Raw genomic sequence first — 13,119 nt, 5'->3', positions numbered from 1 at the left:
AGGAATGAACTGTCTCTAATGAAGTAGATGCTGTAAACTCCAAATGACTGATTATTCAACCATACTTCTCATATTCAGCCCTAGCAGTTGCAAGTTGCTCTCCCATTAACTTCTCACCATTCTGCCGCTGTTCACTCTATGAGGAGGTGGCTACATTTGCATTTCCACCTTTTCCATTCTCAATCATTTTTTCCATTATTTTCTTTATTGAGTCTAACAGGTATAAGCTCTAGGCGCAACTTCCTACAGGTGTCTTTTAGTTTGTTTAAGTTTCTTTCAGTACTCATAGATAACATCTTTCTTTCCAGTATTGACCTTCAACTTCATCCCGACATTAGCATAGCGATCAACCTGTGGCTCTACAAGTTGAACCTGTCTTCTTCTCTTCTCACTGCTCACCATAGAATAAGCCAAAACATTCTGCCTAAAAATATCATACTCCAGATTGAGTGTAGTGAGGAACTGGAAGAGCCGATTTCTCTCCGCCAACTTCCTATGTGTTTTTGCGTCATTTATACAACCCTAAACAACAATCTCCATCAAATCAATCTCCTGCTGAAGAGATAGGAAAGTAGACGACTAAGGGAATCCCCCCTATCTTAGATTATTTACATCATTCTTTAGTTTGTAGGCCCTGGCAACATTCAACTTTTGGGAATATCTCCGTGACACTCCCACACTTCGTTTGCAGTTTCCATCCGCAAGTGATTTAAAAGGTGCACCTCAAGCATGCCTAGGTCCTAAAAGGTGCAAGCGAGGTGGATTTTAGGGTAGGCGCCTCGCTCAGGTCCTAAGCGCAGCCCTTTCAAAAGCCGCACGCTTGGCGCTTCAGCCCAGGCGTGCACCTTTTCAAAATTTGACGCTTTTTTTTTTCTTTTTTTAAACCTAGCGGCTGGGTCGGGGGCTCCACCCCTGACTTCTGTGCCATGCCTCCCAAGGCAAGCCCAAACAATTCCATGTTAGGGTCTTAAATTCTTAGTTCTCACACAAAAAGTAATGATTTTACAATTTTAATTAATGTTGTTCATTCATTCATCCTAATAAAATATCTTCTTAGAAAGGAATTAAAATTATAAAATCATTATTTTTTGTTTGAGAACTAAGAATTTAAGACCCTAACATAGACTTGTTTGGGCTTGCCTCGAGGGGCATGACACAAAGGTGGGTCGTAGAATTAGGAATGTAATATGTTTTACATCACATTAGCTACTTGAAGTAATGCAATTGAGGAAAAAAAGAGAGTGTGGGTTTTATATGTTTGATTTTATTTTTAAATTCTCATTTGAATATGCTTTACATGTTATGTTTATGTATTTTAATGTTGGATAATAGGTTTTTTAAATTATTTATTTTAAAATTTATGTTTATATTTTTTATTAATATTATGTTTAATATTTTTTTTTGATTTTTTGGCATTTTTCTATTTTTCTGACATTTAGTTTATTTTTTATAATATTTTTTTTTATTTTTACACCTTGCTTCAAAAAGGTGTGTGCCTCACCTTGTGCTTTTTTGCGCCTTGCGCTTTTAAAATACCTAGTACTAACTAATATGTGGCTGTATAGAGTTCACTAACCAACCCAATACTTTGTAGTTTTCCTACATCCACCTTTCATAGGTAGGGTCATCCTCCTCCAGTTTCTTATTGTCCTAGTAATGTACCTCCATTTTCCTCTACTATACACATCTATTTTAATTGACTGATACCAGGCTAAATAATTGGTTCCATCCAACTTCATAGTGGTCACTATCCCTAATTGAGTCTCCACAAGCCCCCCATATCTAAAGCTGGAATTTGTGGCATATTTGGCTTCTCCTCCAGTTTGATCCATTGAGTGAACGAATGTAAATGAAAATCAAATTAAGGTTTTACTAGGCTAGATTTGCTATTTCAAGCAAAGAACTGCTCTTTAATCACCCAAAACTAGGGTTTCATAAGACCCGACAGGATGTGAGAAGGAGAGAAAGTTCAACCGCTCCTACCAGAGGTTTCAAAACTCTGTCCAACACAAACCGCCTTAATAGAAATCAAAGAGCTCCCCTTTGATCCCTAAGTGCTAGCTTCAAAGTGTCTCTAGGACCTGTAACAAGATTTCTCTAGTTATCTAGGGTTTTTGGGAAAAAGCTCCAAGAACGTGCCTTGGGCTTCAACTAAGGATGAAAGTCTCCACAAAACCTCTCCAAAAACCCTCCTAACTGGGCTAGATAAGCTATTAATTGATCAGCCAACCAGTTCTCATTGTGTATGGGCTAAGAAAGGAGAAAGGTGTTGAAGGTGAGAACCCGTTCTGATACCAAGTTGTGAAACACACCTGCAACAATCTGAATAAAGAAAAACCAAACAAAAGAGAAGAAGAAGATTGAAGAAGATTGGAGATAGAAAAGTAAAGGAGGAAGAAGATGGAAGAAAGGGAAGAACAAGAGAGAGAGTTTTAGACCTCTTCCCAATGATCTTTTTTATTCTTTTGTTGTAAAAAATAAAGACAATTACATGAGTGCCCTTAGTAGGGCGTCCATAAAGACAACAATTAAAAGCAATAAAAAAAGAAAAAATAGGCCCATAACTAAGGCCCACCACCTACTAAAACAAGTTATAGACATGACTTAAAGAAAAATAAAGAAACTAAGACCCATTCGGCCCATTCTCACTACATTGTGAAAGCAAATTCACTAGGTTATTTTCCTTTTCATTGGGTCTTCTTGATTTAGTGGATTTCTTTTTGTGTTTTTCTCCCAATTTAACCCCTTAAATCAAGAATCAAATGGTTTATTTGATGCAATGACTTTCTTGAGTAATAGAGCAACCCTTTCTACACCTTGTTTGGCAATTTTATAAGATGTGTTCATCAGATTCTTTGTAATTGTGACTTCCAGATCAAACTTGGGTCTCAATACTATTTCTACTTGGAGACACAAACTGCACTTGCTGTACCAGATGAAGATAATTGCATGGTGGTTTATAGTTCGACTCAGTGTCCTGAGAATGCACAGATTGTAATTGCAAGATGTCTTGGTGTTCCTAACCATAATATCCAAGTGATTACAAGAAGGGTTGGAGGAGGTTTTGGTGGAAAGGCCATAAGGGCAATACCTGTGAGTATTTTTTTAAAATTTTAAAACTGATTTTTTTTAAAGAAATACTTATTTCTTCTTGTGTTTTGTTCATATTTTTAATTTCCTTATTAAAATTGTACTTTTAATTATAAAAGTAACTAAATTGAAATGATATAGAACTTCCCCCAAGTGATCCACTAATAAACTAAAATGTCTGGTTAATGTGATCACCTGTTTCACTGAGGCATAATTTCTGCTAAATGGTTTTTTAACCAATCTTCATAGCTTGGAATTGATAGGATATGCTTAAAAAAACGAAAAAGAAAAAGGAAAAGGAAAAAGATATTGCCATGTGGATACTCTAGTTAAATACACGTGCCTGTCACTTGTACCTATGCTATTAAGAGAGTCTTGATTTATTGTTCCTCTGGTTTACTAGTAGGCCCTTTAATCAATATGTTCTATATATAAGTAAGGATGAATTCCACATCAGATTTCCTACTCTCCCTATCCCCTCAAAATGTCCTCCTTTTTCTGAGCTTTCAGATAAATAAAATAATGTAAAGTCAATTTGATTGTCCATTGTCTTCTCTCATTAAGAAACACAACTTCTACTTGTCTTGTACAGAAACAATATTTCAAAAAATAAATCAGAAATTAATGATTGAAGAGAAAGTAACTTCTTTTCATGCAAACATGTCTGCATGATTGTTATCCAAGATGGAAGGGAGAGATGGAAGGAGCTTCATACTGGCAACAAAATGGAGGGAGGTTACAAAAGAGAAGAAAAGATTGCTGTTCGAAGAATCTGGTGGAGGTTCAGCTTTGATGATCAGGGGCTTGGTGATTAGGTGAGGTGAGCCTCCAAGAGCGCCGTGTTGCCTAGGCGTCACCTTGACAACCATGCATCCTAATTCAAGAATCCAAGGTTCTGAGGAGTTCTAGGTTGTCTTAGTCTGCATTGTCTGCTATGCTTTGTTAGGATGATCATTTATCCATTGGCTTCACTTAGTTCCTTCAACATTTCATTAGTGTGTCAAGGGTGTGCACAAGGGGAAATAGGTGCAAATCCTAGGAACTAAGGCCCCTATTGTGTCCTCGGATTCACACTTGCAAATATAGTCTATTCAGTGATTTAAAAGGCGCATCTTAGGTGCACCCAGGCATATAGGCGAGGCACATTTTAGGATATGCGCCTTGCCTAGGTCCTAGGTGCAGCACTTTCAAAAGGCGTGTGCCTGGTGCGCCTTGCACTTTAGCCCAAGTTTGTGCCTTTTAAAAATCTGTGCATTTTTCTCTATTTTTTTTTTTTGTGTTTAGCTGCCCCCAGACCCCTGGCCAAGCCCCTCGAGGCAAGCCCAAACAAGTCCAGACCAGGGTCTTTAATTCTTAATCTCTATAAAAAAAGGTTTTATAACTTTATGTCTTTTAAAAACATCTTTTATTAGGATGAATGAATGAGCAACATTGGCAAATATGGGGTTGCTGAGTGCAAGAATAGACACTTATAGGGAATGGGGTTGCTGAATGCAAAAATAGACACTTATTAGAGATAGCTCGAGCTCTACTATTTCAGCACAAGATGCCCAAGAACTATTGGTCTCAAGAAAACCTTTTAGCCTCATATATGATAAATCGGGTGCTATCTAGGGTGTTGGACATGAAAACACCTTTTTTGTGCTTTGTCCTACTCTTGATGATTTCCCCTTCCTTTGAGAGTCTTTGGTTGTGCATGTTTCATCCATGTCAAGGATCCCATGATTTTATTGTTACTTTGTTTTTATTTTTTTGTCACACTATACATGGATGCACACAGCCATCACAATGACTCTTATGTAATCTGATTTTTTCTTGTCTTTCCCTTCTAAACAATTCACACAGAATAGTGTAAATCATTACAGTTACATTGATGGTAAATGTGCTTTGAGTCATGGAGGAAAGACTTGCTGCGAGGATTGTTGTTGTTTGGTCTATAAATTTTTTTTTTGGGTATTCAGGAAAAATATGCATATATTGGTCTCTGGAATGAATAGTTGTTGTGATTTCAGCCACTTTTTGATTTTTTTTGTATAATTCTCGTGGTTATTATTTGTTGGTGTTATTACACCTACATTTATACCCTATATTCTGGAATGTTGTTGGTATAGGTGTAAAATGGGCTGGACCGCCCATGGGCCAGCCTGGCTTGGCACCACATGGGCCTATATATATTGATAGAATTCAGGTATAGTGTTCTTATAACTCCAAATAATAATAAGAAGAACCTGTAGAAATAGTAGGGAGAAGAGAAGAGAGGAAGAGAAAACTGTTCTGGTCAAACTAGAGAAGAAAGAATCAACTCTCTAGTCGGTTATTTATACCTTTTAAACGAACCAGAATTACTCTTATGCCCTCACTTGAGTGATACATCATCTTGAAGGGATGAGAGATCCATCATATGGATGGCCGAACCCTATAGGAAGGTTGGGCGAAATTTCAAAAATTTCTTTCTCCTATGTGAGAATCCTATTCTCTATTTTAGAAAACTGCACTTTCAAGGATCAATCTTGAACCTAAACCAGACCAAATCTGAAACCAGAAGGGAGTGGAGGGATATACCTAATACAAAGTAGTAATAACCTCCAATGAAGGCGTTCACGCCCAAGGAAAGATCCAAAGACTGCTTCCACCGAAGATAACACGGTACAGGATGAAGCAGAATCAACAAGATGGTTATTCAACAAGAACCAAATTCTTCAGCAAGAATCTGATGGAGGGCTAGTGAGCACGACTTCAGATTACCTTTTCTGCCAAAAGGTAATATCAAGAACCCTTCTTGATCGCTCCCACAGGTAGAGATCGAACTGGTATGGCGGCAAGAGCAGGAGAGAAGGAGACAATGCAGTCAGACTGTGTTGTCTCTCTTTGGAATTCAGCAGTCAGTTAGATGATTTCTGTTGTGTCCTGAGGGTTAGCCCTGCTCTCCTATTTATAGCCTTAAAGAGAGGTTCTCCTAATCCCATTAGGAGTTTCCTAATCCAAATCTTGTATTTGAATCTGAACTCTCTTTAAGAGATAAGGATAATCCCTTATCTTATCTGTAGATAAAGATCAGCCCTCCTAATCTAATTATGAGTTTCCTGATCCAAATCTTTATTTAGATTTGGACTCTCTGAGTGGATAGGGATAATCCCTTATCCTATTTGCTGATCTAAATCCCAGAACCGTAATGGGCTTGAGGATTGATATTTAATTAAATGGTTAATTCGGTCCAACCTGTAAAGGCCCAGTTTTAAATAGTTAAAACTGCTAAAAGCCCACTTAACACATAAAGCTATATGGGCTGAACCATTCAGCCCATATACCTAGATAATATTAATGGTTAATATTATGGATTCAAAATGGGGGCTTCAAATGGGCTTTATAGATAATTACTTGATTGGATCAATTTATCCCTGCATGAGATGTATGGATGTGTGATGTGCTACGTACATGGGCCATAACTGCTTGGCCCATGCTCATTCGACAGTGGCTCTTGTGCACACCATGGCTGAAAGCATATTATTGCCATGGTGTCCCTTTTGGTCATTGGATGACCTCCCTCAGTGGTGGGCCCCACACCTTATGGAGAGGTTACGTGCGGAACCCTAGCCGATTAAGGCCCACCAAAATCTGGCTTTATGAAAGTCAGTGGGAGCCACTTTGGTTTGACCTAGATTAAACTAGGGCGTAATTAACTGTTCCCTCCAGCTAATATGAGTGCATGTGATAGGGAGATTCATATGATGAACTCTCTAAAGGCCTTCCATCATTAGCATGAGGATGGGTCCTTCATTAATGAGAAAACGCACCAGAAAATGGGCTATCCATTTGCTGTTGGGCTTGTCTAAGTTTTTCATAAGATGATAGGGGCGTCATAGACCGATGTGGGAGGGGCTTCACCAGAAAATGAGAACTCTCTCATGGTACCTTGGCGTTCACGAATAAGATGGGTAAGCACTCATTGGACAGAAAGGTTTACCTGGAAACGGCTTTGAACCTTGTCTGATAGAGGCCAAAGGGAAAACTCATATGATGAGTGGATATGATCCTTCACAGAAAGGTGGTGGGGTTATGCAGCTGAAACAGTTGGCTCCATGAACCCTATGTGATTTCCCACATTTCCAGAGACAACCCGTAGTCTCCATTACTGAGAAAGGAGGGAAATCTCAGAGATGAATCAATGGAAATGGAACGTAGATTAAAATCCATATCTATGAAATGAACATGAATCAAATATGGTTGTGGACTGATGTTTGCTCTTTTATCAGAAAATGGCAAACGGACAATTTGCAAAATTGCTTGATGACAACAAGTTGAAGGGCCCAAACTATGCCGACTGGTACAGGAACCTTACGCTGGTCCTAACTTCTGAAAAGTTAGATAAAGTGGCAAAGAATCTTGCCCCGGAGCGTTCGGGTGATAGGGCTTCTGAGGCCCGAAGGAGAGACTATCAGGAATGGGAGGAGAAAAACTCCCTTGACCGGTGTTACATCATTGCCTCCTTGGACAACCCAATACAGAGGCAGTTCGATCAGATCGAACTTGCCAAGGACATATTGGACAGTCTCAGGACGATGTATGAAGAGCAGAATCGTTCTACTCGACAAAATGTCTTGAAACAGTTCATGACCGCACAAATGTCCAAGGGCCAACAAGTTCACGACCATTGTCTTCGGATGATGGGATACATCAACGAACTGGAGGTTCTTGGATCCGGCTGGACCTTGCGACCCAGATAGATGCTATCCTTAATTCTTTGCCTCGTTCCTTTAATCCGTTGATCATGAACTATAACATGAACAAGTTGAATGTCATCTTGCAAGAGATCAACAATATGTTGCAAAGAGCTGAAGAACTGATTAAAAAGGATGAGCCTATAGCTATGGTTGTTGAAGCTAGCAAGACGGGCAAGAGAAAGAGGAAGGCAAAGAAGCCTTAGAAGAAAGCCACTAAGGGCAAGAAGCAGAAGAAAGACAAAGCATCGGATGCCTGTCACTTCTGCAAGAAGACCGACCACTAGAAAAGGAACTGTCCTGCCTACCTGGAATCCAAGAAAGGTAATTTCGAAACTTGTGTTATAGAAACCGATTTATTGGTAGCTTTTGCGTCCTGGTGTATTGACTCCAGGGCTTCAACTCATGCGTGTAACTCACTGCAGGGGTTCAAGGTAAGCAGAAGGCTGAGTGAAGGAGAAGTCACGCTCTATTTGGGAACTACTGCAACTGCTCAGCTGCGGCCATAGGAACCGTGGAGTTACCTTTTAGAGAATGAACAATTGTACTGAAAGATTGTCTTTATTTACGGAATTTAAGGAGAAATTTGATTTCTGTCTCAAAACTGTGTGCAGATGGTTATTCTGTCTTCTTTAGTAATACGATTACTATTAAAAGAAATAACAGATTCATCACATACGGGGAACTGGAGAACGGTCTCTGTGTTCTACATCCTTCTCTATAAACTAAAATAACCGAAACTACGTCGGTTGAAATCCCCAAGAAGAGAGCCCGTGATACAGTTAATCCCACGTGTCTGTGGCATTACTGACTTAGCCACATCGGTGTTGACCGAATCACAAGGTTGGTAAATGATGGTCATTTGGATTTTCTAACTGTAGAAGATCTTCCCACTTGTGAGCCTCGCCTGCAAGGCAAAATGACGAAATGGCCATTTAACGGTAAGCCAGAAAAATGTACAGGCACACTTGACCTTATCCATACTGATGTATGTGCTCCCCTGAGTGTTAGGACACGGAATCAACACGTGTATTTCATCACCTTTACAGATGATTTTTTACGATATGGTTACGTGTACCTAATGAGACACAAGTCTGAATCTTTTGAAAAGTTCAAAGAGTTCAGACAAGAGGTCGAAAAACAGTTAGGGAGAGGAATTAAAGCCCTTCGATCAGATCGAGGTGGCGAGTATCTCTCTGACGAATTCAGGGACTACGTAAAGGACAATGGGATAGTATCACAATTAGCTCCTCCTGCTACACCACAACATAACGGTGTTTCAAAGAGGAGGAATAGGACCTTATTGAATATGGTCTGATCGCTTCTCATACACTCAGAGTTACGCACATCCTTTTGGAGTTACGCATTAGAGACTGCGATTTACGTGCTGAATCGGGATCCAACCAAATCGGTTCCGAATACTCCATATGAACTTTGGACCGGAAAGAAACCAAGTGTCAGACACTTGAAGATTTGGGGTTGTCCAGCACATGTTAAAAGAACAAGTGCAGACAAGTTGGAATCCAAGACCAGCCGTTGCCTGTTTGTGGGCTACCCAAAAGGCTCTGTAGGTTACCCATTCTATGACCCAAGTGAGCAGAAAGTGTTCTACAATCGAAATGCACAATTCTTGGAGATCGATTTCATCCTGGACACCCATCGTTAGGAAATAGTTCTTGATGAGGAATGCTCAGGAGCAGTCCGTTATGGTTATGACCAGGATAGTTACCTGGTGGAAACCTTGACTAGTGAGGAGGATCCCGTGACTTACGCGGAAGCTATGTTGGACATAGATTCCCAGAAGTGGGTGGAGGCCATGAGTAGAGATGGACTCAATGGAGACCAATAGAGTCTGGACTCTAGTAGATCCGCCCTCCGGGGTAAAAGCAATTGGTTGCAAATGGATTTACAAGAGGAAGAAGGGCCTCGATAGTCGGGTTGAGACCTTCAAAGCTCGTCTAGTGGCGAAAAGGTACACTTAGAAAGAGGGCATCGACTATGAGGAAACTTTTTCGCCTATGGCCATGCTTAAATCCATTAGGATCCTGTTAGCTGTAGTAGCATACTATGATTATGAGATTTGGCAGATGGATGTCAAAACTGCATTCCTGAATGGAGATCTTACTGAAGATATCTATATGCAGTAGCCATAAGGCTTCATTGCTGCAGGTCAGGAAAACATGGTATGTAAACTTAATAGATCCATTTATGGACTTAAGCAAGCTTCTAGAAGTTGGAACATCCGTTTTGACTCTGCTGTCAAATCGTTTGACTTCAAGCAGAATCCGGATGAACCCTATGTCTTCAGGAAGTACAGTGGAGATAAGGTTACCTTCATGGTTTTTGTATGTAGATGACATTCTACTCATTGGGAATGATGTAGGAATGTTAACTACGGTGAAAGTATGGCTTTCACAGCAATTCTCCATGAAAGATCTTGGAGAAGCCTCGTATATACTAGGTCTTCGACTCTATAGAGATAGATCGAAGCGGATAATAGGATTCTCCCAATCTGCTTACATTGACAAAATAGTCAAAAGATACAGCATGGAAAACTCCAAGAAAGGAAATGTTTCTTTCAGGCACGGAGTCACTCTCTCCAAGAAGATGTCGCCCAAGACTTCTAAGGAGATTGATGGCATGAAAGATGTTCCCTATGCCTCTGCCGTTGGGAGCATCATGTATGCCATGTTGTGCACTCGTCCTGACATTGCTCAGGTAGTGAGTGTAGTACGCAGATTTCAGGCCAACCCAGGGTAGGAGCACTGGACTACTATGAAAAACATACTTAAGTACCTTTGAAGGACAAAAGAGTTTTGTCTAGTATTCAACGGTAGCTCACTACAGATCCAAGGGTATACAGATGCCGATTTCCAATCGGATCCAAATGATAGAAAATCTACATCTGGATATGTTTTCACGATAGGATCGTGTGCTGTTTGCTGGAAAAGCAGCAAACAGGGGTCCACTGCAGACTCCACGACCGAGGCCGAGTACATTGCTGCAAGTGAGGCTGCCAAAGAAGCCGTGTGGATGAAGAAGTTCATTCACGAATTGGGAGTAGTTCCGTCCAGCACATCACCCATCCCATTGTTGTGTGACAACAATGGAGCCATTGCTCAGGCTAAGGTGCCACGAGCCCACTCGAAGTCGAAGCACATCGAGAGGAAGTACCATGTTCTGCGGGAGATTGTTGGTAGAGGGGACGTCCTGATTCAGAAGGTAGCGTCAGCGGAAAATGTAGCAGACCCATTGACAAAGCCGCTATCATAGAAAGTGTTTGAGAAACACGTGGAAAGCATGGGACTCCGGCTTGTACCTGATTGGACCTAAGTGCAAGTGGGAGCTGTTAGTCAATTTTGTATGCCCTTAGCTTCAATTAGAATGATGTATTTTATGAGTTTATTGTAAATGAATAAAAGTGCATATTTGATTCATGTTCCCTTGGTAGTTTCTGTGTAATACCCTTAAACTGGACACTTAATGAGACTCGTGTTAGTTTAGAATGTTCACAGCCAGTGGGTCGGTCTAGGGAGACCTATCCAGATAAGGCTGACACTGTGGTGCCACCAAGTGGGTTGGGGTGGCCTGTCTCAGCTTCCAGGGTAAGACCCTAAGCACATACAGTGTAGGATGAATTGAATTTTTGAACTGGACCAGATTTCCAGTATTGCCCTGGACCTTGGAGATTAATGGGCAAAACTGGAAAATTACACCCGACCCCTAGACTCGATTATGATACTGCACTAGGTGTCGGATTGGGCTGTCTTTGATGTACCAATCAGTGAGATCCTTAGCGGGGGTCAAAACCTGGGTATGTTGGGACAGTTTGAGAATTCATCTGAGTGGGTGATCATAGTGACAGGATCAGCCCCTTTGTCGGACAAAGGTAATGATTGGGGATGCACTCTCACTATTGGAAATTAAGACTGTTGGCAGCCGATTTCAATCGTTGAGATTTGTTTTGCAAAGTATATTTTATATGAGATATAAAAGTATATATATTATGTTTTCTAAAATGTTTGCAAGAAGGTTTTAATTCTTGGGATCCTTATAAGCAGAGAGTGCAACACTGTTCCTTGCAGCTGAGGGAGATGTTTTCTCTTGTCGGGCAGTGTATGATCATTATGGGCTGAGAGGTTAAGTGTAAGACCATTGAGGATAATATCTGATGGGCTAATCTTGCATCTGCCCACAGTCCCTGGGAGTTACAAGGTGGCTTGGCCCAGGGACCACTTAGGGTAAGTGTTGGGCCCATAGAGCCCATTTGATGGGTTTCAGGGGGTGCACTGTACATAACAGTGTATTCGGCCAGGCCTTGTAACAAAGGCTGGGCCAGACCCATGTGGCTGATGTGTAGATCAATGCTTGGGCTCCACGCCATACACGGAAGCCCAACTGGGCAGCAGTTAGGAAGGTTAAGTGAGCATATAAGCTTAATTGGCCTAAAGCCCATTTCGAACTGGACTTATTTAATAAGTTAAATATGGGCGAATTCTGAGATGGATCAGCAGATAGGATAGGGTCTTAACCCTATCCACTGAGAGAGTCCAGATCTGAATATGATTCAGATCTAGAAACCTCCTAATGAGATTTGGAGAAGGTTGATCTAATCTGCAGATAAGATAAGGGTTTGTCCTTATCACCTAAAGAGAGGTCTGATCCAAATATGATTTGGATCAGCAGATCCTAATTGGATTAGGAGCTGATCTTTTAGGGTTACAAAAGGAGGGGGCGACAGCCTCTAGAAGAATCACATAATCAGATCCTCTTCAGAGCTGAAATCACAGAAAGAAAGATTTCTGCAATCCCTGCAAAGATCTTTCTTGTCCCCTCCTTCCTGCAACCGCCAGACATCCAATTCGATCTCTAGTTGCGGGAGAAGTCAAGATTCGATCTTGACATCAGTTCTTTGAGAAAGAATTGACAAGAAGTTGTGCTCATGTGCCATCCTGCTGTTTCTTGCGAAGGACAGAGTTTTTGGAGAAGAACACTGCTGATTCTGCTCCATCCTACACTGCGCCATCTTCAGTGGGAGCAATCTTTGGATCCTTCCTTGGGCGTGAACACCTTCATTGGGATATATTATTTTTCCGTATCGGGTATAATCCTCTCTTACTCCTTTTGGTTCAGATCTGATTCAGTTTATGGTTCAAGATTTGTCATTGAAAATATGATTTTCTAAATAGGGAATGCGATTCCCAGTTGAAAGGGAGAGAAATTTTTTTTGAAATTCGCTCCTTTATTCCGCAAGCTTTGGGCGTCGATACAATGGATCTCTCATCCCTTCACTGAGAAGACTGGAAATAGG

At 40.8% G+C, this 13,119-nt stretch overlaps 1 protein-coding gene across 4 annotated transcripts in view; it reads left to right on the top strand.

Annotated features, from left to right (window-relative positions):
- Positions 1-13,119, top strand: part of LOC148848927 (abscisic-aldehyde oxidase-like) — a 126,029-nt gene that overhangs the window by 51,125 nt on the left and 61,785 nt on the right. For 3 of the 4 annotated variants that reach the window (XM_088951959.1, XM_088951961.1, XM_088951963.1), the window contains exon 5: positions 2,875-3,093. The exons of the other annotated variant lie outside the window; for it this stretch is intronic. In XM_088951959.1, coding sequence (XP_088808085.1) covers positions 2,875-3,093 — 219 coding nt within the window. The remainder of the gene's footprint in view (positions 1-2,874; positions 3,094-13,119) is intronic. 4 annotated transcript variants of the gene reach the window in all.

Source organism: Nelumbo lutea, chromosome 6 (genome assembly GCF_056320005.1).
Source record: "Nelumbo lutea isolate HS-2025 chromosome 6, American lotus-T2T, whole genome shotgun sequence".
In the NCBI taxonomy this organism is placed as follows: Eukaryota; Viridiplantae; Streptophyta; class Magnoliopsida; order Proteales; family Nelumbonaceae; genus Nelumbo; species Nelumbo lutea.
This window is presented reverse-complemented; position numbering and strand designations above follow the sequence as displayed.